The sequence below is a fragment of the Emydura macquarii genome, unplaced genomic scaffold (assembly GCF_026122565.2).
Source record: "Emydura macquarii macquarii isolate MOO-44397 ecotype Brisbane River unplaced genomic scaffold, CSIRO-AGI_Emac_v2 contig_3220, whole genome shotgun sequence".
Taxonomy (NCBI): domain Eukaryota; kingdom Metazoa; phylum Chordata; order Testudines; family Chelidae; genus Emydura; species Emydura macquarii.
The window spans coordinates 1,550,868-1,577,251 of NW_027133357.1; the positions used below are offsets into that span (position 1 = coordinate 1,550,868).

The window sequence follows — 26,384 nt, forward strand, 5'->3', positions numbered from 1 at the left end:
ATCGGAGCGGAGTGCAACATGTGGTGTCTACCCCCACGGCAGACCATAGCTTCATCCCCAGCAGCTGCCTGCGCTTCCTGGGTGTGCTACAGGTTAATTACCTCAGCAATCCCCCCCCGTACAGAGCAGTCCCACTCCTCCATTGCATTGTGATGTGTTTATTTATGAAGACAGAGCAAGGAACAAGACACGTCCATTGGCAAAACCATGTACAGCATGAGCCTTAAATAACACTATTTACAGTAATACATCGAGGTATAAAATATGTACACGCCTTGTTCTATACACAAAACACAGACCGCGCCGCTGGATCACACAACCCATACAAAGAGCGAGAAAAGCCGGAGCAAGCGTTGACATCTATAAAAACATCTCAGGGCAAGAAAAGGCACCTGCTGTTTGCAACACTCGTACAGTATAGATACAGGATGAGGGCTAAGCTAAGAGACCAAGGTGAGGTCTGCTCCATCTCTACCAGCTAGGGTTCTGTGTACAGCTGTTTACACTCAACACATAGGGCGGGGTAAGGTTCTCTCATCACCAAAAGAACCTTAATCTAAAGCAGTGCTTCTTCCTGTAGCTGGGGGCAATCACGCAGAGCGACAACGCCCGAGGCCAGGCATTGTCCCAGCGTAAAGCGGTGCTGTAGTGTAAGGTGGCAGTGGCTTGGGACAACGCAGCTAAGAGTTGCAGGCCTGGGACCCAGAAGAATCTCCTGGTTGAACTTCGGGGCATGGCAGCTGGGGTGGAACAAACCCTGCCCTGGGTCAGTCCACGTTACAATGGCCCATTGCCTTTGTGTAGGCACAAGGCTGCTGACGAAGGCTATTCGTCCTACGCTCCTGGGGCTCCCAACCCCAGGAGCGGGGCCAAGGAATCTTAAAGCTTGTGCCTGTGTTAGGGCTGAAAGGGGTGGTGGGAGGGGAGGAAGGGGAGATGCTGACCATGTGATGACAGCAGTCAGCTTTGAGAGAAATCGGACCTTTGTGCTCTTTGGGGGATCGTACCTGAAATGGGGGGTCAGCAGGAGGCCTGATGGGAATGTGGCCAGCAGCTCAAGGGGGTGGAAGGGGTATGTGTAAAGGACCTGCAAAGAAGAAGGTGCTGGGAGAGGGGCAGGGCCGGGACACATCCTGATGCTCACGAGACTCCCCATTCCAAGTAGTGCAGCTCCTGGTCTGTAACCATTACACGGGGGAGCACTTCCCAGCGACGTCGTCCCCCGCAGCATGCACACAGGCCTGCTCAACATAAGGGCTGGGAAACAGGGGCCCTCAGAAGGGGGGTTACTACTGTATCCTGAGGCACATGAGGGATGGGACCCCTCAAACTGACCGGTTCTCCCTACCCTCCCAGCTAGTGGGGCTAACGGAGTCTCTGCTCCTGAACTAGACACTGAAACACCAGTGATTAGATGGACTGGGGCTAACGCTGTCTCTGCTGTGCTAACAGCTGAGTGGGGGGGCCCCATAGCGCTCGAGTCTAGACTTTAGTCAGCCCTGCCCCTGAAGTGTCACTGGTAACAGATGGGAGAGTGTGAGCCCCACTCCCAAGAGGGTACAGCAGCCAGTGCTGCAACAGGAGCTGCAGCAGGACACATACGGCAGGGAGAGGACATGGGTGGAGCAGTCAGGGGAGAGTTGTAGGGGTCTAAAGCAAAAGCAGAGCAAACTGCAGAAACAGGGTTGCAGCAACCGAGATCAATGGCTCCCGTGTTAGTTGGGGTCCTTACTGCGCATGGCAACCCAGGGAGTTGCATGAGCAGGGTGTTCACAGACAGCAGGTAAGGGCCCAGGACCCCTGCCTGCCCCCCTACTGGTACATGCAGTGACTCACCGTGTAAACGGAAAGTCATTCCAGGGAGGCCGCCAATGGGCTGTCCCGTCTTTACTCGGAGGGGTTCAGGGGCAGTAAGGGGGATGGAGAGGAAATGGGGAACAGGGTTGGGGAGAGGGGGGTGGTTAAAGGCAGAGGCCCTTCGTAAGGGTGCAGGTTACACCTCTGTAAATGAGTGCATGGCTATGGGCCTGACTCACAGCCCCACAGACAGTGCAAGATCAGAACGGGGGCCAGGGAGATGCAGCTTGCTGCAGTTCACAGGCCCCACTGATTGGGAGAAGGTGCAAATGACATCCACCGTGGGTTCCTCTCTGCATCTCGCCGCCTGCGTTACTAGGCTACAGCCAAGCCCTGGGCACCGCTGCCAATGGCAAGGGGTGAACGTGTCTCCTGTGCCCACCCCGTAGTGCCTGCTCCCCGTAATTGACACCCGCAGTTAAACGCTCCCAGCTCACATACTGCTGGAGTTACTGTCAATCCCTGGCCCTGCCTGGAGGTAGTTGTTCCCCCACTCCCGTGGCACCAGTAGGGGTGACTGTACCCACAGGAACCTCTGCTGTGTGCTGGCCACTCACGACTAGGAGGCAGATTTTGAAGACAAGGAACCAATATGACTCCATCGTTCTTCTAAGAGTCTAACGCACCAAGCTACCACCGAAAGCAGGGGTACGTCAGGGGGTGTGCTTTGAGGTACTGGCCCCCAGAAGGGGTGCAGCATATATAGGTTAGGGGAAGTGCTTCCCCTGTGATTGTACATTACAAAGCTGCCCCTTAGTCCGATGATTAAGCAGCATTGTGCTTTCAGAGAGAGAGAGAGAGAGAGAGTTGGGCTGTTCCAGGACTTGTTCTCTTGCTAAGAGAAACGATACTGTTGGGGCTAAAAGGCAGGGAGCAGATCGTCAGCTGGCATAAACTGTCTTCCTTTGCATCCATGAAACTATGACCATTTTCACCAGTGTGAGGATCTGGCCCAAGCTAGGGGAGGACATTTGGATTCAGAAAGTGCTGGAAATTGATCTGGCAGCTGGGAAACGGGCTCTGCTAAGTGTTTCAGCCAAACACTAGTGGTGTATACAAGAAGAGTTCAGGGGACACTCCATCCCCCTGCTCTCACAGGGGGTCCTGGAGCCGATGCCAGCAGAGGCTCCTGTTAAATTAGGGTTAAGGGCAGCCAGACCCTGCTAAAAATGGGTCACGCAATGTTTCCAGATGAGGAGCCATTCACAGATGGCCCCAGCTAGCATCAGAAGCAGGAGGGGCAGGGGGACGTACACCCATTCAGTAAAACTCAGAGGGCCCCCACCTCCCAGCTCCTTCGCTCTGGCCGAATCAGCATGAGGCTGTGGCTAGAGCGCTATGTCAGTGCTTTCAAGAATAGGTGGCCGGGGGGCTTACGTGGGCCCTTCCGGACTTACAGCAGGATTATTGTGGGGTTGAGAGGCACTCCGACCCCCTGCCCCAGGCCCAGCACACCTTGGCTGAGGGCTGCATTTGGAGCTCCCCCTGGCCAAGGTGCAGACAAGGTCTCCCTGTAAGCCTCAGGCTCCCACTTTTCAAGAGCGCCTCGTGATCTTCGGTGCACAGCCTGTGACACCTTAAAGGGAAAGCCCTGAGCACCCCCTTCTGGAGGTCAGGCCCCTTTAAAGTGGCAAGTGGCATCCTCCAAAAATCCCTAGCTGGACCCTTTTTTTAAAGGTGAACGTGGGATTTTTCAAGCAGAGCTCACTGAACGGTATCACCCAGAGCTAGGTGGGGTACATGTCAGCCTTGCAATGATACTGCAACCATAAAGGCAGGACAAACTCCCAGGACACGAGCAATGGCTCAGCAATGCAGGTGTTGGCGAGAGATTGTGCGTTTGCAGGACAAATTCAAGTTTCAAAATCATTTAAAAAAAAAAAAAAAAAAATGGCTCAGAGAGTGAGGTAGCTTACCCAAAAGGATCCTCCCCCAATCAAAAAAAGAGAGACACCCCCCAACCCACAGAGTTACAGTACAACACAGCTAGCGGCCTGCTCTGACTTTTCCATATGCGGACAGGAGCCGCATGATCACTGCACAGGAAGGGCTTTTTGCGCAGCACATGGGAGCTGTTGGACACACAAGCCGGCTGGACTGGACTGGAACAGCTGATGCCGGCTGGCCTCGGAACAAGTTGTGGGGAAAATATCCTCTTTTGTCTGGCTTATCCCCATGAACCTACAAGGGGGTTAGTTCACCCAGATTTGCGGGCCGAGAAAGCCACGAGATGCAAATCACTTAGTGAGAGAAGAACGAGGCCCCAGGAGCACTCAAGTCCTGCAATGTGCTGGCGTCACTAGAGCGGAGCTGCCTGGGAGCAGCTGCGGCAGAAAAAACTGGGAAACTTCCCTTCTCATGCAGTGACCCCCACAGAGGGCCTGATCCAATATCCACGGAGGTCAACGGGAGACTTTCCGCTGGCTTCGGATCAGGCCCTGAAAGTTCAGATGAAGCCACATTATAGAAGGCCCCTGCACCCTTGTAGAGCCATTCACACCTGCCAAGGCAGAGCGGGTATCAAGTATTACCCCATGAGAGCAGCTTCATTAGACACCTGTTTTGACAAGCAGGGAGGGATAAGAGACTCCCAGACATCCTCCTCCAGGGTACAGGCCACTCACCCACATACCAGCTGCGAGTGGCATCTGAGAGCCCTTAACTCCATCCTCTTCATCTCACCGATTCACATTTGCTTGTCACTCTTGCTGCCAAATGGAAAAATCCATCTTTTCTTTAACAAACAGTTTAATCCTGATCTTGGATATAATCCACCCTCTCTTGGTGGCTGGAAATGAAGCATTTTTCCCACCTCAGAAACAGCTCTGGTTCCACAGAGGAGCAGCAGTTGAGGCAATTTTTACTTAGTCCAGCAGAGGGAGATCAAGCATTGTTTTTGCAGGGTGCACTACTATAAAAAACCCACCCTTCTTCCTTGGCGATGACACCGCAGCTGGATTATCAAAAGGCAAAACAAAAGGAGAGGCTGGGCTGATGTTTAGAGACCGGAAAAGTTTCCTGTTCCCTTTGTAACAGTTTTAAAGTAGATCAAAGCTGGGCTGTAAGAGCCCCTTGGCGCTGTCCTTCAAATTGTCACAGAGAAGGAAACCAGGGGAAAATCAGCATCACTGGTTAACGCGTGAAAGTCTTGGAACCACCAGCAGAGGACACAAGCCGTTGTCGATGGGGTTATCTGAAGAGACACCACTTCACCAGCCCCCAGAACAACAATGGGGATCCAGCATAAAACCAGCATCAAACCACCGCTTCTTATGTGACGTGCGGACGGATGCAAGAAACGTGCCCGGAGAAAACAGCCGGCCTGCTCCTGTTTCCTCAAGTCTGTTTCGTGTCAAGTTCTGCACTCCAAGGGCGTTAAGGAGCAGCAAGAAGCTGGCTGGAGAAGGTTCTGATTGTGTGGGTACCGGGCCTTGGTGCATGGGACTGGGATTCGCTAGCCAGTCATTAGAAGGGGGAGGTAAGGAAAGACACCAGGGAAAGTGAGTCCATGTGCATGGGTGTGTGTGCAGTGCTGTGGGATGCCCACAGGGCTCTGGTAGCTGCAGGCACCAAAGGAATGTGGGCATGGTAGAGAGAGACCTTCCGGGAGTCCTGACTTTTACAAAGCCCATCTCTGGGGTGACCTTGGTGATTTGGTGACTTGTGCCAGAGCAGCAGTGCAAGTGGGTGGCAACCAGAGTATGGGCAGGCGCTGGGCAAATCCCTCTGGCTCCCCAGCTCTGCTAATGCACCTCAAGTCTCACGTGGGCCCCTCTTCCCGCTATGCCAGTTCTTCCATTCTAACCTCCGCTTCCTGCTGCCGATCCTGTCCAGTGCCCCCTACGCCTCTGCCAATGCACCTCTCTCCTGCCCATAGAGCTACCCCCTGCCTTTCCATCTACTAGTCTAGTGCTGGACCTCCGGAGCCAGCCCCATAGGGAACTGCCCCAAACAAACCTAAAACCCTCCTGAGAGATGGTGCAAAGAGCTCAGCCCTTTCCCCAGCATTAAAGCTTTTCCAAGCTATTAAAAAGCCCCAGTTCCCAATCCTTTCGCCAGGGTGCTTAAAACAAATTCTTTAAAAACCCACTATAAAAGCTTAGAAAGATCCTAGCCCAAAGCACAGCAGAGATGGCACCAAGCCAGGTGTCCAAACGGGCAGTGAGAGGACTGCAGCTGCGTGGGGGTGAGGGTAGGGGGGTAGGAAGTGGGGGAGGAAGGTATGGTGCCCAATGTGAATAGATCCAGAGCTTCTGCTTCTCCTTGGAGTTACCCAAGGGGATTTTTCCAGATGTGTCAGTTTCCTTCTACCCATCCCCGGAGCAGTAGGGGAAAAAAAACCCTGGCTCAGAACGAGCTGGGATTTCAGGTCTGGGCAGATGCAGAGGTCGACAATTGTCAGGGGGCATGTGGATTTGGTCCGGAGACAGAGATGAAGCTGCTGCCAGAGGCCCACTGCGAGGCGCTCCAGTGCAGCGCTGGGGCTGGGAGGCTGGTGGGGACTGGCCGGGGTCAGCCCAGCGGCACCGGGGTCATGCAGGTGATCTTCGGGCAGCACGCAAGCCCGCTCCATGTTTCGGTATCGGCCAGCAGAATCCAGCTCTGCTAAACAAACAGCTGTGAAGAGGGGCTCCTAGAGCTAACAGGACCCACGGCAGCAGGGCGGTGCTGAGGCCGGCAGGAGAATGCAGGTGGCAGGATCCCATCACGCAGGCACGCACGTCTTCAGGAAGAGGCTGTGGGTGTCTGCTGAACAGGCTGCGGGGGGGAAGGGGGCAGACGAGAACGATCCCGTTGAGCCTCTCAGCTCAGGCCAGGCCAGGTCCCAAAGCATTGCCCGGCCTGGCCCTGGCCATCAGAAGACTCTCCGCATTACGGAAACCCGGCGTGGAGGCAGACGGGGACGACTCCCCCTAGTGGCTGGTGCTGATAGTGCGCCAAGAACCAGCCAAGACGCCACGCGCCCCAGAGTTCCCACGAGACCAGGACCGAGAAAACACGCAGCCCAGGGCTCTTCTTGCAGGTAAAGTGGCTTCATGGGCAGAGAGAGAGGCTGGGGCCTTCGCCGGCTAGGGAGCGTGACAGTGGCCATGGCTCCTGCCTTTCCAGCACCTAGGTCGGCCCGTTCAGGAACCTTCTCCTGCCCCAGAGCTTCACTGTCAGGTCGCTGGGGAACAAAGGGGGAGAGAGAGAGAGGAAGTGAGGCCTGGGTCTGCCCCCCTCCCCGCGCAAGCCCCACCCCATCTGGAGAGAGGCAGCACAACGCGTACAGTCACCCAGGGGCTGCCCCCGGCCCCCAGCTCATCATGCTGCAGCCCAGGGGACCCAGGCCGCTGTGCCGCAGACGCAGCGTGTGGGGGGGAGCCGACGCGCCCAGCTGCCCAGCAGTGGAACGATCCCCCAGAGCTCAGCCTGTGGCACCTCCCTGGCGGTGGCCAGCAACGCAGTGCGGGGTGGGGCTGGGGCAGGGATCCCCCGGCTGTGGTCCATGAGGAGCAGCGCTCAGATGGGCAAACCCCACGCAGTGACGAGCCGGGCGCTGGACCCAACCGACCCTTTCACCGACGCCATGGGGAGCTGCCAGCCCTGGCTCCCTTCCCAGAACCACACGAGCCCTAGCCCTACAAGGCGGACAGGCAGCCTACCCCAGGGCAAAGGCACAGAGCAACATAGGGGGCGGGGAGGGGCCCAGGGGACAGTCTCCTCTTGCAAAGAACTCGATAAAGGGGGGGAAAATCCAAAAGAATCTCATACCGTTAAGAAGCAGCTGAGACCAGAGCGGAGAGAGGGAGCGAGAGAGAAAGATAGAAAGAAAGAGAGAAAGAAAGAAAGAGTGCAGGCCAGAGAGCGCAGAAGCAAGAGAGCCAGAGAGGGAGAGAGAGCCAGAGAGAGCAGGAGGGTCAAGGCAGGCTAGTGGCACGGCCCTTTATGGCAAGGACGCGTCGAGGAAGGCAGGGGGTGAGCCCAGGCACGTAAGTCCATAACTTTACCCGGCAGTCACTGCGGCACAGAGAGAAACAGAGAGGGAGGAAGAGAGGAAGAGAAAGGAAAGGAGAAAAGGGACATGGTCGGAAAAGAGGAGATCAGAGGCGGCGCCAGCAACATCGCGAGGGGCAGATGGGAGCCCAGGGAGCCCTCTCCTGGGGCCAGGGCTGTGCATGGGGGGGCTGGGGAGCGAAGGGAGGGGGCTGGGCTAGAGGGGGCTGCGGTGCTCTCATTGGAGACCCTTGGGGAGGAGCCGGTGCCCATGGGCAGGAAGCCAATTCTCTCTGCTGAGGGGAGCAGAGCTAGCGGCACCGGGTCCGGCTGTGTCCGGCATGTCAAATCGACACGGGGAGCGGCAGCCCAAAAAGCGTGTCGGGGGCAGGTCAGGACCACAGCACACGCAGGCCGGGGCAGAGAGGCCTCGCCGTGGGGCAGGTTAACAGTAGCTGAAAGGAGATGGAGGAGGAGAGAAGCTAGATGGCTGCCGGGCCCCCAGCGCCGCCCCTCCCCCCATTGCCGCCCCACACCAAACCGCCTGCAGCCCGGCTCTCGCGCTGTTCCCATCCTTGCCCCCTGGGCCATTTCAGGCCCAGCCACATGGAGGGTCTGGAGAGCTCCACCCCTGGGTTCTGCTGCACTGGGATGAGTTTGGGGGTCAGGCCTCCCTCCCCCCACGCCGCAGGGAGCCTAGGACCCTCTCGCAAGGGAGAAGCCCGGCCCCCCGGCACTCACCTGGAAGCAGTGAATATGTGCTTAGAATTGGTGCAGATGGCGTTGATGGGGCTGTCATGCCCCTTGATCTCCCCGACGGGCGTGAAGTTATCCACGTTCCAGACCTTCACCACGCCTCCGCGGCAGGCGCTCAGCAGCATGGGGCGGCCGGGGACGAAGGCCAGGGCGCAGACCCAGTCCTTGTGCGCGTTGGGAATTTGCTGGAAGGATGTGGCAGGCACAGAGACAAGGCGGATCTAGTGAGCAGTCTCGTGCCAACAAAAAACCACGACCTGCGCTGCCAACCGGGGCCATCCGGACCCAAACTGCCCCCTGAGCTCCAGGTGAGGGTCAGGCCAGCATCCAGACCCAGGGTTTGCAGCCAGCTGTTATTTCTAGAATGGGCTGATGCCAACACCCCAGACCTTGGCGGTGGCTGAAATCTGGTCTGGAGTTTTTAAGCTCAGCCCAATTTCTCAGGGGATTTGAATTCAAGACAGGGAGATTTTCTGGTCCGCTACCGAAGCGGCTCAGTGTGGGGAAAAAGAGGGCTACACCCAATGAGACAATTGTTCATCGGGACTGGCCATCAGAGGATCTCCAAGCTGCAGTGTGTTGTGGTAGTCATGTCGGCCCCAGGGTATGAGAGAGACGAGGTGGGCAAGGGAATCTATGTTATTGGAGCCGCTTCTGTTGGTGGAAGGGACAACTCTGCAAGCTCACGGAGGTCGTCTTCTTCGGGCATGGAGCTCGGGGACCCTTGTCCCTTCCCCCAACAGAAGTGGGTCCAATAAGAGATTCCCTCACCCACCTCACCTCTCTGTTTGTCTGCCACCAACCCCACCGCTCCAGTGGGAAGAACAGCTTGTGTTAGAGACACACACACTGGGGGGGAAGGGGCGATGGTCACAACCACTAGTGGTCCAGGCCCTTCTCTCTCCTGCCACGCACCCATCGGCAGGGGCTCCCTGCACGCTCCCTTCCGTACCTGGATGAGCTCCTGCTGCTCCAGGTCCCATTTCTTTATGCCGTTGTCCCTGGAGCCGCTGAAGAGCGCATCGCCCTGGATGGCCAGACACTCGATGCCGTCGTAGTGCGGGGGCTCGAAGTTATGGGTGGGGCCGACGTTCCCCCCCACACCTTCCGCGATCTCGAACATCTGCAAGACAAGGGAGGATCTGTGAAGCCCAGCTCGCCGGCACGGAAGGAGAGCAGCTGCTCTTGGCTCAGCCAGCCGGCGGTAGCACTTTCAGCAGGGGACGGCTGGGGTTAGCGTGTCTGAACCAGTCAGAGTGGGCAAAGGACACCCGGACAGACTGGCAGCAGAGTTCTGCCTGCTTCTGCCACGCTGGGATCTTTGGGGGCCGTGGGGATGAGATGGCTCAGCACTAGTGCCAAGACACAGGTCGCGGTTTCGAACCTCGCCCACATCAGCTGTGACGGGGCGGGGGAAATCGCTGCCTACCGCAGTGCTCTGGTCGACCTGCAGGGAGCAGCTCCGAGCCCAGCTGGCAGGCTCATGCCACCTTTCGTGCGTGACGTTGGCAGGGGGGCACAGAGGGGAGGCCTGCGCTGCAAGCCTGGAATTCCAATCGCCGGGGCTACCGAGCGGCAGGGGTGGGGACAGGAAGAGCAGCCCGCTGCACGGCCACCGGGTCCTTCAGGCTACGGGCCATGAGTGCTGGGGGCGCTCAAGGGATTTCTCAGACGCTGGGTGGGATTTCCAGATGTGCTTAGCCCTGGTCTCCCTCTGGAGGTCAAAGAAAGGCTCCCTCCCTCCCGCGATGGAAGCAGCGTTAGGCCAACACCGACGCTTTGGACAACCCCACCCAGCGCCTCCCATCCTCGCCAGCACCCGCCGAGCCAGGCCGGGGGAAGGCAGCCAGCGCCTGTGTCTGGCACCTACGGGAGAGCGGCCACGCACTGAGCGGGGAGGGCTGGCACGAGCGGCGGGCCCTGGGCTCAAAGGCATCTTCCGCCGCCCGTGAGTGAGAGGGTCCCACGGTACCTTGACGTAGTGATCCTTGGAGCCGGTGATGACCAGGTCGTGGTTGCTTGAGGTCTGGTTCACTGTCAGACACATCACGGGCCCGATGTGGCCGGTCAGCTTCCCGATAGGCTGCAACCTAGGAACAAGAGCGGGGGGCGTTCGGGGCTGCGGCGAGCTGCACAGGAGGGGCTTCTTCCTACAGGCCCTTCGCTGATCCACTCTGAGGCTCCCAGCCCCAGACCCCTCTCCACCACCCCCACGCACCTCTAGGACGCGAGGACCTCAGGCTGCAGGGCCGTGAGCATGGAGCACCCTTGGGGATACCACATCCCTCGGCACCAGGCCTCACGATTCCGGCCTTGGACAGGGATCTGGGCTCAGTGCAGTGTCAGAGGGGCTCAGGGGACCAGCCGGTCACACCCCAAGGGCTGCAGCTTGGAGAATGACGCTGCACCCTGCTTTCACCCGCCCTTGGGCCTGATCACCTACCCTGGAGAGCTGGCCCAGTTGCTGAGGTATCTGCTGCATGCAGAGCCCTAGCGCAGCCAGGCTACGCTGCTCCAAGCTAGGGTGTGTGCCGGAGCCAGTCCTGGCTGTGGCCCTTTATCCTTTCTATGCCAGGGGCCACCCTCCTGCTCTCACCCCACCAGGATTCTGGCTGGCTCTGGGTCCCTCTGTCTCTCTCGGAAGAGCCTTGGTGTTGAGGACAACGGTCCAAGGCCAGATCTGTCCCTGCCTCAATAGAACAGCTTCAAGCCGGGAGGGATTGGACCCCGGCCCAGCACAGAATGGCCACTCCTCTGCCTAGCACCCCCCGCAAGAGCTGCCCTAGTTTGGGGGCCGGAGCTTGCCCTGTATGGGCGCCGGCCCCGCCCTGACCTGTTGAGCTCCCAGATGCGGACGGAGTTCCCAGCGGCGGCGTAGAGCATGGTGCCGGCGGGGTTGAGCGCGATCTGGTTGATCTGGTGCTCGCCCTGCACGCTGGCGATGGTGCGGGTCGTGGTCCCGGCGCAGGCATCCCCGGAGATCACCTGACCCGAAGAGCTGAGCCAAAGAGAGACAGCAACAGGTGAGCCTTCAAAGCAGAGACCCTCGTGGGGGGTTAATGGTGGGGGGATTTACACCACGCAGAATGGAAAATCTAGTCCACTGTCCCCTTAGAAGGCTGGAAAGTGCCCCTTGTCCCCAGCCACCTAGAGGGAGAAGCAATGACACTTCCTGGCCATGTGCCATTCATTCAATACCACCCTACGGACTGCGTGTCACCCCCCCCTTGCCAGCACACACAGTGCCAGCGGTGCCAGGATGGGACCCCCTCCTCAGCCCCACGCCCCTTCCTCAAACTAGGAGCAACTGCATAGCAAGGGTGACCCGGGGCGGAGGGACACAAACCCCACCCCGTTGCCTGGAGTTGATTTTGACAGGCAGCCCAGGCCTATCCCCACCGGCAGGGCTTTAAGACAAGTCTTGGGAAAGATTGCAAGTGAAGAGAAGCCTTCATCTGTGGCTGGGCACCAGAGGGAAGGGCTGCTTTGCTGGGTCTGGAAACAAACCAGTGCTGGCAGCTGCTGATGGGTCATGAGCCATCCCTGATTAAAGCAATCATAGACTGCAGGGTGCACGGCCCCCCGACACTGACTAAAAGACCAGCTGCCCTGAGAGCAGAGCACCAAGCCACGCAGCCTCCAGGAGCTGAGCCAAGCCAGGCTTCCCAGAATGACCACAGCATCCCCCGACTCAGCCTTCTGGGCCGCCAGGGCTGGGCAATGCTGCCCCGGGCGCAGGACGTTGGCGGGGCAGTGCCTCGAGCTCAGCCAGGCCCGCATGGCAGCCTCAGCGCGCCGGGTACGTACGTGAGGGTCCGGACACACTTGGCCGAGTCCCGGATGTCCCACACCTTGATGTAGGAGGTGGAGACGGTGAACACCAGCCCCGAGTGGCTGCAGTACTTGACGGACACCACGTTGTTGGGGTGGCCCTTCAGCGAGGCGATTTCCTGGCCCGTCACCAGGTTCCACATTTTGCAGCTCCGGTCTGTGAGAGGAGGTGGGAGCACGTCACACTGTGGGCCCTTCCCCTCCTCAGCACAGGATTCCCATGGCTCCCTATGCCTGTCCCCCCCACCTTCCCCTGCTCCAAGGGATCCTCCCTAGGAGTGAGAGGGGAGCACAGTCCCTGTGGCCCATCCAGCCCCTGGCACCTCCATCAGAACTGCCGACGGGAAAAAATTCAGTGCCACTAGGGGCTAGGCAGAGGCCCCAACAACTCGCTTCATGGATGTCACCACACAGCTGTTCAGCCTGAATGACTCATGCATCGTTTCTGCCCTCTAGTGGGGAGATCCAGAACTGCACCAGCCTTTGGGGCTCAGGGAGGGCTCAGGTGGGCGGGGGGCAGGGTGGGGGGGGCTGGGCTGTCCAAGCAGGAGGCTCTTGTCCCATCCCTGCAGTTCGGGGCGGCTCATCCATTCCCCTGGGTAACAGGCTCCCTCCCCAGCCATCACAGCCGGAGCTCAGCAGCAGCCCCCCGGCCCGGGCACGCACCTTTGGATCCAGAGAAGAGCAGCTCATCGGTGGCGTCCACGCAGAGCACCGGCTTGGAGTGTCCCTCGGCCACGGAGATGCACTGCAGTGGGGCCGTCCGGGCGCTCTTGGCACCACCCACGGGGTTAATGAGGCCCCTTCCGTGGGAGAGAGAGAGCAAGAGCGTCAGCGAGAGGGACGCTGGCTGCGTGACCCAGGGCAAAGCCAGATCCCGCCCTGTGAGACTGCCAGGGACTGCTTGGGGAGGGGAGGGGGGGACTTTGAAGGGATGCAAGCCACAGACAGGCTGCGGGGCCTGCTCCCCAGATGGCCCCTGGGGGGGGCGGGGGTGGATCACACCCTGTCCCTAGGCCTGATTGGTGCTAAGTACTCAGGCACTTGTGGGTCTGTGCCGGGGGGCTTGGAAAGGCTTAAGGGAACTGGCTTCACCCACTGGCCATCTCGTTGCTGGCCCAGGTGAGCCACCCCATATCTTCTAGAGCTGTGGGTGGCCCCTGCGCCCCATCCAGGCAAGATCCTGAAATAAACCGAGCCCAGGCTGCTGCCTGGCACACCCTGAGCCCCATTCCCGTCGGAGTCAGAAACCAGAAGGGGTGGGCTGGGTCCGGACCCCGCCACCAGCACCTCCGGGCTTGAACCAACTGGTGCCCGGCCCCAGCCATGCCATGTGTGGCATGAGGGCGCCACCCAGTGGAGAGATGGCACTTCCATCTCTCCATCTGACCCTTTCGGGTTTCTCAGTGAGCTTCCTAATATTATTGCCCTGGTTTTATTGGGGGAGGAGGAGATTTTTTAAAAGGACGTGTGGTGGATCAGTGGCGGAGCTGGGAATGGAACCCAGGAGTTCTTGATCCCTCCCAGAATGGGAGGAGAACCCAGGAGTCCTGGCTCCCCAGCCAGGACGCAATATTGTTTCAAACCAGTTCTAAGCTTTGTCCCAGCAACAGCCAGTGGGGTTGTAAGGGGAGCTCAGAGGGAGGTTCCAGGCTGAGCACATGGGAATCAGGGTCCTGAGGAAAGAGCCCAGCTGTGAAAGCCCATCATAGAGAGAGTCAATAGCACCACACCAGCTTCCCAGCCAGGATCTCAACACCCCACCCTCCTCGCAGCGGGGCTGGATTACAGGTGGGGACACTGAGGCACTGGGAAGGAAAGGGGCTAAGCTCAGGGCCACACAGCACATTTGTGGCATGGTTGGAACAGATCTTTCCAGGGGCGCTGAGCACCCACTACTCCAGCTGATGAGAACAGGAACTCCCAGTGCTCAACATGTCCAAGTCAGGCCCATGGTGTCTCAAATGGGCACCCAGATGCCAGTGGGGAGATCCTCCCCTGCCAGCCTGGCCCTTTTGATGTGCAGGGCATGGGGGAAGGAGAGTTGTCCTGGCACAGCTACTGCCTTGGACTATTGTAATTGGCTCTACGCCGCTGGTATTGCAAACCCGGGCATGTAGGGGGCAGAGCCAGGGCCTTAGCTCACCCCCCCAGGGGGGCTCTGAGCGGGTGGGGCCCCTTGGGAGGTTGCAGTGAGTTAGAGCAACCCCAAAGCTGCTCTACTGTATATGGGAGGCCTCAGCAGCGGCCAAAGAATCCTCTGTGCCAAGAGACTGCACCCCAGCTATTTGTGCCTCGGTTTCTCCATCTGCAAGACGGGGATAACGATCCTGACCAGCCTCACTATGGGCTTTGGGAGGCCGAAGCCGCGTTTGTTGAGCCCTTTGAGATGTTTGAATTGAAGGTGCAAGAGAAGAGGACAAAGCCTGGCCCTTCCAAGCAGCCACTGGCTCCAACTGCTGGGCTGCCCTGCTGCTTGGAGCTCCGGGGCCAAAGTGTCACGAGGCTAGACACAGCGCACGTTCCCATCACTACCCGCCGTGCATTCGAGGCAGAACAGAGCATGCAGCTGCCCCAACACATCACCACACGCTAGCAGGTTCAAAACCCAGCACTGCATTTCAAGACGATGGCTCAGGCCTTAAGGCACTAGAGACCAGAGGCAGAAAGGGGCCTGGACACCTGGACGTGGCATGCTGGGGCCATGCAGGGAAGCAGAGAAAAGGGGCACACAGCGAGCAAGAGCAGCACCAGGACAGAGTCCCATTAGATTAAGCACAGAAGCAAGGCACAGAGAGAGAGTTTGGTCAACAGATTCCGCATGCAGGGCAGGGGGCGGGAAATGCAAGAACAAGGAGAGAAAGGAGGCGAGGAGTTCTAATAAACGGAAAGTTGTATATACCTCAGCACCTCCGAGACAGAGGAATCGCTGTCATCAGACCTAGGGACAGAAAATTAGCAGGATTACGGGAGAAAAAATTCCCAGATATGAGAGGCAGCAGCGGGGTCAGAGAGTGGAGGGTTGTTATTGCATCCAAGCTGGCAGGGCAGAGAGGGAGGAGTGGACACAGAAAACCAGAGAGGAAAAGGGCAGCAGAGCAGGAAGGGACACACGGCTCGGACCGGACACAAGATCTTTCAGGCCAGGCTGCAGTCGCCCAGTCTGACCTCCCGTGCAGTGCGGGCCAGAGACCTCGCCCGGGGATTCCTGCAGCCAGTCTTGATGTAATCTTCCCCTGCTCCCTCCCCAGCCCATTCGTCTCCAGACACAGCTCTGGGGCGGCAGCAATCCAGCGCAGCCCCCACGTTCTGCACGCCTGGTTTTGGGGCACGGCCAAGGCAGTTTGAAACGGATCGGTTCTGCGCTCGTGCCATTTGCTAGCAGGAGGCTCGGGGGGGCTTTTCCTGAGCTGCCATTCCCCCCTCTTAGAACATCACCTCCAAAAACACACCAGTGGCAAGGCAGCAAAACTGTCTGGGAGTCTGTGGGGAAACAGATGGGAGAGGACTGCTGCCGGCCCCCTAGGGCCAGAGCCCACAGCAGCTAGGCCAGTCTGCATCAGCCCATGGCTTTCCCAGACAGTGCTAAGGTGGACTCGTCCCTCCGCGGCAGCCACGTAGACCATCACTACAGAGCACCCTCCCTCCCTCCCCAGGGTCACAGCCCCTGGCACCAGGAGCCAGCAAGAACCACCTATGGGACCCTGCTGGAAAGCCTGCCCCATCCAGCAGGTGTCGGACACAGAGCAGCCATCTGACCTCCGCAGGGGGGATCAGGGGCCTAAAATCAGCACGCCGAGCACAGCCGGAGAGATCTGAGCCCAGAAGGGGCAGTTTGGGTGGACGGTCTGGCAGGCGCAATGACTCGGACAGTGTCCCCTATAACCGGGGGGGTAGGGACAGCTGGGAAATGGCATCCCCACCGCTTGGGGATCCCTTCCAAGCCCAACGTAGATGAGCCCCACATTTCGGTGGGGAAAGGATGTTGGGTCCTAGTTGTGTTAATTACCTTCCCCCCATCCTATTCTACCCTCCCCTTTATAAACGTAGCCAAGTCCTCCCAGCAGCTCCACTGTGGATGAAGTTTCCCCCTCTGCCAGGAGCCAACGGGACAGCCGCCATCCCGGCCAGTGCCCTGGGGCCTGAACCCGGGCCCTGCACAGCTACAAGAAGGAGCTGCTATAGCCTGAGCTAAAAGAGCCCGGGCTCCCTAGCAGGGCCTGAAACAGACCCAGCTCCCCTGCAGATCGCCACAGGCCCGGAGGGGGATCTGGGACACACACACACTGGGACACACACACACTGGGACACACACACACCCCCCCCTTTGGTCCTATTTTGAGGGCTCCAGCGGTGCCATGTAACAAGAGCCTTGGGGTGGATCGTCTGCAGGGAGGGAACATCAGCTGTTTCTGCCCCAGCTAAAGGCACAGGCTTGGTCGCTTGGGGCAGACCCCATACAAGGTCCAGCCACTAGAGGGGGGCAAAGATCCCCCCACCCCAGTATCAATGGGGTTGCACACAGGCCTGGGGCAGGGCCCCGCCCAGGGGGACTGTCACCCCATGGGAGGATCTAATGTGACAGGATAGCAGCTCTCTGCCTTCGCCCCTGTCGCTTCACAAGCCCGGAGCTAACACTAGCCGGGCCTACCAGGCCCTGGGACAGAGCAGGGATGGTACCAGGGGCAGCGAGAGCCCAGCTGGGATTGCAGGCCCTGGGGGCCAGTCCTGGTGCCAGCCATGGGAAGTCAGCGTTTGCCATTCACTGTTCTTGGGACTTGCCTCCCACCCCACCCGTTCCCTGCCCCATGAGGGTCTTACTTGTCCAGCGCAGAGCCCTGGCTCTGGTTGCTGGTCAGGCGGGAGAAGACGTTGCGGTCGTTGCGCGGCCTGGTGGGAGGGGACGAGGGAGGCGTGAAGCCGACGTCCGAAGTCCTGAGCCACGGCAGGCAGACAAACAGACCCACAATTAGAAGCCTGGTCCAGGGACCTACCCCCTTCCCCTCCCACCACCACCTCCGCTCCGCACAGGTACAGCTGGATCCAGCTGTGAGCGCCACGCCTGGGCACTGCCCTGATGGCACAGACCGGTCCCCCCCATGTGCTCTCTAGCCTTTCCCCGACCCACCTGATGGGCTGTCCCCGGTCGTAGGATTTCCTCCGGGTCAGAGGCGAGGTGTCCGAGCCACGGGATTGCCTAGGGCTGGAGCAGAGCGAGACCAGGTCAACGATTGCCCCTCCTTGCGGCCTGGGGCTCTTCAACATCGAACAGGCCTACCCCAGAGCAAGGGAGCCGAGAGCCCAGGGACAGGGCGGGCACCTATCTCCTGAGCCAGGCCCCGGTGGGCTGGATCAGCCCCCTGCAGTGCATAAAGCCAGGCCAGCGGCCCCCAGGCAAGGGTTTGCGCTGTGAGTGCAGGGCCCATGGCATCTCCATCCAGGAGAGCAGGACGCCCCATCACCGAGACTCTGCCGACATAGAAGGCAGCTCAGTGCCTTCAAGAAAAGGGCCATGGGGACCAGACGCCCCAATCTGTCCAACTGGGGGCACCTCCAGTGGACCCCAATTTGTCCCCATCCCCCACCGCCACAAACAGCCAGCATCCTGCACAGACTATCCATGCAAGACAGCAGAGCAAGCATCCTTGGAGGCTGCACCGGCCGGGAGAGCTCGCCCCACCGCCGCATGCAGGGACAGGCTTGGGTTGACCGAGAGACATCCAGATTCAACGCTCTGAGGACAGAGCGTGATGTCCCGGCCAACGCTCGCCAAGGCTTACAAGGTGCTGCCACGGGTGGGCAGGCTGATGGTGCGGGAGACCTTCTCCTTGTAGTAGGGGTCCCGGATGGAAAAGCCGATGCCGTCTTCTTTGATCTCCATGAGGGACACCAGGGACTTGGTGATGTTCTTGGTGGAGATGTCCAGCGTGGGTCCCAGGCACTCGGCCGACACAGCCTTCATCTGGCCCGACAGCTTGGGTTCCCCCTACAGCGGGGCACGGGGGTAAGGCGCGGAAGTCTCCCTCACCACATAAGGGAGGAGATCACTGCCCTGACGGTAGCACGTGGAGTGAGTCCAAGATGCCTGTGCCCTTTGGCCACTCACTTCCAAGCAGTCCCCGGGGCTGAGCACCCAGCAGTGGCAGATCTCGGGCAACCTTTGAGTTGGACAGCACCTGCCCCGTTAACGCTTCGTGCGCTCATTAGTGAAGTACCCAGGCTGGGACGTGCCCTGTATGGCCCCGGGCACCAAAGCAGCTGTCCCAGGAGGATTTGGCTGGTCCGGTCAACTGACAGCTGGGACGGGCGCATAGCACCAGGGTATCACGTGGGTTTGATCTGCTCCCTGAGGAGGGCAGGGCAGCACCCCAGACACCTCCCCTGGATTCAGAGCCACAGAAACGCAAACAGCCAGGCCCAGGGAACCCCAGTACAGCCCAATGATGGGGCATCTGGGGGGTTAAAATGGGCTCTGTTTCTTCAAGTAGCCATTTGTAGGGCCAAAGTAACATGCGAGGAATGGACCCCACCAGGAGACCAGACCCTGGACCAGCTCCACAAAGCATTCCAACCCCCCAGCAGACCCCCTCCCAGAGGCCACCATCCAGCTGTGACCACAAAGGGACCTGGGTACAATGGACTGAAGCCCGGCTTTAATAGGCAGCCCCACATCCAGTGCCCCGGACTAAGTTCAACGGGCCCCATCTGCAGCTGTGAACTGACCTTGAACTTGAAGTCATCCTGGCTGGCCGAGCCCTTCATGGTGAAAGGCTGGGAGATGCTGTAGGGAACACAAAGGGTTAAATAGCTGACCGCCCTCTCCTCCCCCCCCCCACCCAAAGGCTTTCATCTCCAGTGAAACAGGCTAAAGGAAGAAACTACTGTCCTTCCTCCCCCCGCCCCAACCCCATAAGATCCAATCACCAGCTTGGCTACGGGTGTGAGCACGGCCAGCCCCACGTAGGGGCTCTGAGGGGCTGAAGCATCCTCACTGCAGGCAGAACCTTTGGAGGATTTAGCTGCCAAGCACTAACGGGTCTATCTCGCCAATGAGTACCACGGAGATGTTTCCCCTCTACCCCAGCTCACTCGCTCCACAGATCCCGTCGCTCAGGGGCTTGGGGTGCGCGAGGCAGGGACGCTCCATGCGCTCCCGGGGTGCTCACCTCCCCTCCGAGGCCAGGCTGAACTCCGAGATCTCCTCGTCTGTGCTGGCGTAGCCGTTCTCTGCACAAGGAACAGCCCACAAGGGTGCATCAATGGGACAGAGGGTGGCAGGGCATGGCGCTGCGCTGGGCCGCTCAGAGGAGCCCGCCGGTGCTCACAGATTAGCGTGTGGTCCTTGAGGAGGCAGCAGCCTCACCCCCCTGGGAGGCGCTGTTAAACTGACCAAGCCACTGGTTTGTATCGTTAACCACTGCGCCAACGCAGTGCATCCTCACAGCTGGACAGGCCGATTGCTCCTGCCCATGGGACCAGAGCAATGCCAGGAGCCCGGGGGATGGCCTCCCTCCGTTCCAACGGGCAGACGTGCCATCTGGAGGGGCAGGGACACACCCCGCGTCTTCCCAGCTGCCACCAGCCCCCCACGTCAGCACTGCCGGCTCCCTTGGCAGCCTGTCCCCAGGAGGGAAGAGCCCAGCACCCGTCGCCTGGGCAAGGCGCCCACCTTGCTGCACATTGTGGATGAGCGCCTGCAGCTCGGCGTGGGACTCTGCTTTCTCCCGCAGGGCATCCAGGATCACGTGGTTCTGGGCGGAGCCAGTCACGTCCGTTTGTCTCAGGCGTCCCTCCAGCAGGCGGATCTGGGCTTCTTTCTGAGCCACTTGCAGCCCCTGTTCAGAGGGAGCAGGAGGTTAGCCCAAGACATCACACAGCACGGGCTAGTGGGCGGGGCAGGGAAATCAGGACCCCTGGCTTCAATCCCTGTCCCTGGGCAAGGAGGCAGGTTTTGTAACCCACTCCCCTCCCTTGGAACAGCGGCACAGGCCAGACCAGTCTCTCTGCTGGCACAGCCATCTCCCTCACCCATGTAGGAGGATGCTACAGGCCCAGCCAAACATGACCTATGGTTATTGTGAACCCACTCCAACAGGGGGCTTCCTGGGATCCCATGCCCTGGGACCCGTTCCCTGGAGCTGCACCCTCCCCCCTCAGCCCCCCCTCAGCCCCTTGCCTTACCTTATCAATGGAGGCCTTCAGGAAGTTGTCGAGCAGGAGGCGCGCCTCGGCCAAGGAGCAGGAGCTGATCACCACGGAGGTGTCGGTGGAGTCCAACTCCTCCTAAAGACCAGGAGAGACCCCCGGGAGGGGAATTAGAACGGCACTGTCGCCCCAGAGCTGGGGGCGGTGAAGGACAGAAAGCAGAGGGCCAGCAGACACACCAGCGCTGCTTCACCGGGGGGGTGGGTTGTCTCTTGACTGGCAGACGCAGATGGGGACGCAGGCGCTCTGCGAGCAGATGGCATGGAAGAAGACTTGCATGCCAAGAGTGTGCATGAGCGCTACAAATAAGCCACAGTCAGGTTCCCATTGGGCCCTGTGTAGTGGATGTGCTCCTGGAACCACGCCGCTGATCGGGCCGACTATGGGGACTGAACCACACCCCTGCAGATCTAAAAAGGATGAACATCTACTGCCTGGACTACAGGAGCTGGTCACTAGCTAGGTGACCAGACCTGACCAAGGGCTGGCCTACACGGGGAACTAATATCCGCAAAGCTACAGCTCTCCAGGGTGTGAAAAAAATCCCCCCTCCACCCTCCAGAGAGATGGAGCTGTGTCAACCCAATATAGACAGCGCTAGGGCCAAGGGAGAATTCTAGTGACCTCACCGCCACCTCTTGGCGTGGTGGACCCTACACCGAGGCACTAAAGAGAGATGGAGCTGTGTTTACATGCTCCAGCCACTAGGAGAGCAGAGTGCTACACTGGGTTAGCCTGGGACAGACCCCCAGGTCATTAAGGATACATCCGCACTGCAAAGAAAAACCCACGGCAGCGAGTCTCAGAGCCCAGGTCAAATAATTCAGGCTCTAGCTAAAAATGAGCCATTCAGCTGGGGCTCGCTCCACCTGTCCCCGGTCAGGTTTCAGAGCCCGGGCTCCATCCCTAGTAGACTCTACACTGTTATATTTAGCCCCATAGCCTGTACCCCATGAGCCCAAGTCAATTGACCCAGGCTCTGAGATTCGGTGTCTTTGCAGCAAAGACACACTTTAAAGGTACAAGGGAGAAAGACCTCATTATTAGGGCTAGTCCCCATTTTTCTGTGGAAATATTTGATTAAAAATGGCCTTTGAGGAACCAAAAATTGCCTTTTTTGGACAAAGTTTTCCTGAAAATTTGACGACAGAAAAAAAAACTTTTAATGTTTGAAAACAGCTTTCAGCACAAGTTCTCAGTTTCTAAAAATGGAAAAACTCTTTCCCAAGAGCCTCAGTTTTGTGTGTTACACCACCAAAACTGGCTTTCAATTTCTAATTTCTCACAGGGGGTGGGAAGGAAGCCTGATTTTCCTCCCCACCCCCATGGGAAATTTCAAATGAAAACCAAAAAGGTTTTGCGATTTCCTACCCAAACAGTCAGCATTTTTCAACTCTCTCTCTCCTTGCTCCACCCTGGATAGGCTCTGAATACTGGGCTGACCCCCACTCCTCAGCTTCGGTCAAAGCTACAAGAACTCCACTGTGTAACTGGGCGGGGGCGAAGCAGTTTCTCCCAGGAGGTTTTGTTGCAATATATGTAGGGAAAGGAGAAAGCCCATGTTCTAAGCATGTTTGAAGCCTGGTAGCGGCCCAGGATGGAGCATGGTGCTAACATGCAGGGCCCCTACATGGGGGGGGAAAAGGGTACACTTTACCAGGGCCCAGGCTGCAACCCTCATGGGTATGTGTGTGGGAGGGGCCCGTGTTACAAGTTTGTACTGGGCCCGAAAAAATTATGCTTGGGCCCTGCTGACCTGGGTTTGTCTGAGTTCACAGACAGGACTAAGTTCAGCTAGACCACGCCCTGCCTGCAGCCACAGGTACCCCAGGGGTAGGTTTATCCTGTAGTGTCTATGGAGCTTCCACAGTTTTCAGCGTGTGCAGGACTCCCTTCGGGGCTGTTGGGCCTATCGATGGGTGATGGCTGTTTTCTGCTGGCTACTTTGCTGACCGACCAACATTTAAGGGCCTTCTTAAAGCCTGGTCCGGGCTATGCAGACCGTGCAGCTGAAGAGGGCTGATTCACGGCCCCAGCTGGTCCAAGCCATGTCCGTTCGCCTGACTCCCACGGGCCTACGGCAGCCTGCTGCATCAGGAACCCACTGCACTGAACACTGTGCAGCCATCACCATTCCCACACGGCCGGGGAGAGCAGCCAGACTGCAATGAATGTGGCAGCTGCTCTTTGAAGTTTGTAGAGGGAGGGGACAAGATCTGGGAGCCAGCTCTGCCCTCGATTCCCGGCGTGACCCAGGGCAAATCATTTCAGCTCCGTATCTCAGGCTCCCCATCTGCCCTGACTGCCTCCTGTGGGTTGAGGGGGGAGGTCACATAAAGGGCTTAGAAAGCAAAGAGGACCCTGCAAACCTGCCTCCTGCATGCCTTATGCTTCAGCTGCCTGGAAGAAGAGCCCAGCCAGCCAGCCTCATCCACCCCAAGTATCAGACCGGCCCTTGGAGTACTCCCTTTTCCCTTATAGCTCCCAATGCTCTGTGCTCAGATCTTCCAGCCAGCCCCCACCTGTGATACCAGCTCCCCATAGCCTCCCTGCCCAACCCATGGCCTCCCCTCCCCACATCAGATCCCCCTCACCTCCCCTATGCACCTCGCCCCCCGCCCGCAGACCCCCTCCCCCGGCACCTTGGTCTCCTCCAGCTGCATGATGGTGGCCTGGCAGTCGGAGATGCTGTCGTTGATGTAGTCGAGGTTGGCTGTCAGCACCTCGATCTCCTCGTTCAGCTCCTGCAGGCCCTTCTGTTCCTCGGGGCTCTCGGCCTGCAGCTTCCTCCTCTTCCCCAGCACGGCCTCCTGCAGCAGGGCCAGCTCCTCTCGTTTCTGGAGGGCGGGAAGGAAATGCCTCAGCCAGCGCCGCCCAGGCACCATCAGCCTCCCAGCACCCCTGCCCCTCGATCACAGAATCGTAGATGAGGGGTGGATGGGACCTCAGGTCACCTGGTTCAACCCCCTGCTCAACGCAGGACCGACCCCACCTCACGCGCAGGCCATCCAAGCCCAGCACCCCCATGCCCTCCAGGCACCCGCCCCCCCCACCTTGATCAGCCGTTCCATGTCTGCCTCCAGGTTGACGATGGTCATCCTCTGCATGACGATGTCGAAGATGCGCCGCTCCAGCGACTGCCACTTGAGCCGGGCCGCTTTGCTGAAGGTCTGGCTCGCCCCCTTTTTCGGGAACTTCTTCCTGCAGCGGGGCGGGAATGGGATGTGATCGGGTGGGCTCCCGCCGCCTTCCCGAGCCTGCCTTAGGGGGCAATCAGACCCACAGGTACCAACCCACTGCACCCGCTAGCGCTCAGACCAAGGGGCATTTACACATTGCGGCTGTATCCCGCCAATTTGGGGAGTCCCACGTCTCAATACAAGCAGCAGATCCACCCACGAATATAAAGTGATCGTCCCCACGTGTAACTTGGCCATGAAACTCTGCTTCCAGCTAAGACCCAGTAGTCGAGGGCCCGTGGGCCAAGCAGGGAATGAGGCTGTGGGGACCCTCTCCGCTGGGGGCCATGGATTTGGAAGATCCAGCCCGGCCCTGGTCTCACCTGACGGGCCGAGCCCCATTCACGGAGGGCGAAGGGTCTCCCAGGAAGTTGTTGATTTTCCGGTTCCACTGGCGCACAATGCTGGAGACCGAGCGAGCGCTGGACTCCGGTTCCGAGGAGGTGTTGTTCGTAGACACCTCCACACCAGAATCCAGCACGGCCGACTTCTGACTCATCCTCCCAGCTACTCGGTCCGACATGGGCTTGGCCAGGCGGCGCAGAGCAGAGACCTGGGTGAGAGCAGTCCCTGTGGGATGGGCCTCTGGGGAACACCCGCAGGGGGCAGAGTCTCCCAGCCCCCCCCCCCACCCCAGTGACACCAACCCCCGGACCGGCTCTGTTCTCAAGGCAAAGCGAGGCTGGGAGCAGTTGCAGCACCTTTTAAGAGAGTTGCGGCTATCCAGGTCCGATACGCTTGGATCGCAGTTTCCCAGAATGCATCGGAAGGGGGCCCGAGATGCGTCTGGGTCACAGGGGGACGACGGGGACAGCCTGCCATGCAACGCCACCCATGACGTGCGGAGAATTCCTCCTTCCTGACCCCAGAAGATCAGCTGTCCCCAGAGACAGGAGTTTCCTTCGCCCCCCCCTCCCCCCGATCACTGTCATCTCCTGGCACTTGGTTTACTGCTGGCCATAAAACCGCTAGGCTCTTTGGGAAATCCACCCCCCAGGGCCAGTACCTTGGGCACAACCCTGCTTAGTCTGAGCACAACCCGCCGGGACGGGATCCCGCTGCGGGCAGAGGGGACTGTTCCGTCTGGAGAGGCTCTGAGGACCTGCCCTGCCAACGGCACAATCCAGGAGCCCGGGCTGAGAGCGCACCCCGGGACCCCAGACCCTGGGAGGTGCAGGGGCTGGCACTCACCTCCTGGGTTTTCCTTCGCAGCACGATTTCCTGCTGCCGCTTCTGAGACTCCAGGGCCCGGATCTGAAACTGCAGGGGAGAGAAAATGAACCTCAGTGGAGTCCAAAGAGAAACCCAAGGCAGGACCCATGGCAGGAATGGGGGGAGCGGGAGGGGACCCAGGGCTCACCCACCCCCTTGCCTGAGGTCAGCACATGGGATGCTCTCGATGCAGGCGACAGGCCAGATTCTGATCTCACCAGCAGCGGTGTAAATCCTGGGGCAACTGGGGCTAATTGCATTTGACGAAGTGGATTTCTGCCCATGAAAGCTTATGCCCAAATAAATGTTAGTCTTTAAGGTGCCACAGAACTCTTGTTGTTTTGCTGAAAACAGACTAACATGGCTACCCCTCTGGGGCTAATTGGGATTTACTGTGCTGTAACAGACGGCAGAATCGTGGCATGTTTGTACAGGCCCCAGGCAACAGCCAGTGATGCAGGAGAAAGGAATCAGCCTCCTCTGACCCTGGGAAGAAGAGGAACCCACCATCCATCAGATGCTCAGCTCAGGGGATGGACAGACAGGTGGTGAGGCTGCTGACTCCCACTAGAGAGCGTCCCAGCATCCGGCTCTCCAACCAGACAGGATTTTATTCTATTCTGTGCAGTTGGCCCCATTCCAGGCTTCATAGAAGCCCCCCCTTTCTCCCCCCTCAATGCCCAGATTCAGCCTGCAGGCCTTGGCCAGCCGGCGGCCCAGCACGGGCTCCGGGAGGAGCGAGTTTGGGGGCCAAGCAGGGCACTGATACCAGTGGCCGGGCATCCTGGCGAGCTCTAGCACACTGGTGAGCAGAGGCAGGGCAAGGCTGAACAGGGAGACCAAGGCAGACAATGGCCGGATTCAGATCTCAGCGGCCATGGTGTAAATCTGGAGTGATTCCACTGATGTCAGTGTAGTTACTCTGGATTTACACCAGGGGAATGGAGATCGGAATCTGGTCCTCTGTTGGTGCCCACTTCCGCTGCAGCGCTTACTCCAGGTTTCCCATCGCCCCCCGAGCCCTGCTCAGACTTTGCGGGCTTCCCTGCCCCCTCCCCTCCCTCCTGGCCCCACTCCTCAACTCAGCCCTGCCCTATCACAGGGGCTCTCCTGCCCCCACTCTGTCTCTGACCCGCCCTGCAGCAGCAGGGGCTCTGGGTGCCGGCTGGCTCACATAACTAGCTGCTCACCTGTGTGCAGGGAAGGGGGGCTTGACATCAGCGAGGGCCCTTGAGCACCCCCCCATCTGGCCCCAAGGAGCCTGGCTTGGGGCATCTCCCCAGGAAAGGCCCAGACACCCTGGAGAAC

The 26,384-nt window shown here is 59.1% G+C and overlaps 1 protein-coding gene across 1 annotated transcript in view; it reads right to left on the reverse strand.

Moving 5' to 3' along the window:
• Positions 1-142: 142 nt before the first annotated feature.
• Positions 143-26,384, reverse strand: part of KIF21B (kinesin family member 21B) — an 81,846-nt gene continuing 55,604 nt past the window's right edge. Inside the window, exons 17-35 of the mRNA XM_067531865.1 lie at positions 25,056-25,124; positions 24,188-24,417; positions 23,679-23,826; positions 23,268-23,462; positions 20,602-20,703; positions 20,090-20,255; positions 19,587-19,647; positions 19,144-19,201; positions 18,201-18,406; positions 17,549-17,623; positions 17,242-17,355; positions 15,323-15,361; positions 13,087-13,223; positions 12,397-12,577; positions 11,423-11,587; positions 10,562-10,679; positions 9,542-9,712; positions 8,575-8,774; positions 143-7,024 (exon numbers count right to left, since the gene is read on the reverse strand). Coding sequence (XP_067387966.1) covers positions 6,970-7,024; positions 8,575-8,774; positions 9,542-9,712; positions 10,562-10,679; positions 11,423-11,587; positions 12,397-12,577; positions 13,087-13,223; positions 15,323-15,361; positions 17,242-17,355; positions 17,549-17,623; positions 18,201-18,406; positions 19,144-19,201; positions 19,587-19,647; positions 20,090-20,255; positions 20,602-20,703; positions 23,268-23,462; positions 23,679-23,826; positions 24,188-24,417; positions 25,056-25,124 — 2,490 coding nt within the window. The 3' untranslated portion in view covers positions 143-6,969. The remainder of the gene's footprint in view (positions 7,025-8,574; positions 8,775-9,541; positions 9,713-10,561; positions 10,680-11,422; positions 11,588-12,396; positions 12,578-13,086; positions 13,224-15,322; positions 15,362-17,241; positions 17,356-17,548; positions 17,624-18,200; positions 18,407-19,143; positions 19,202-19,586; positions 19,648-20,089; positions 20,256-20,601; positions 20,704-23,267; positions 23,463-23,678; positions 23,827-24,187; positions 24,418-25,055; positions 25,125-26,384) is intronic.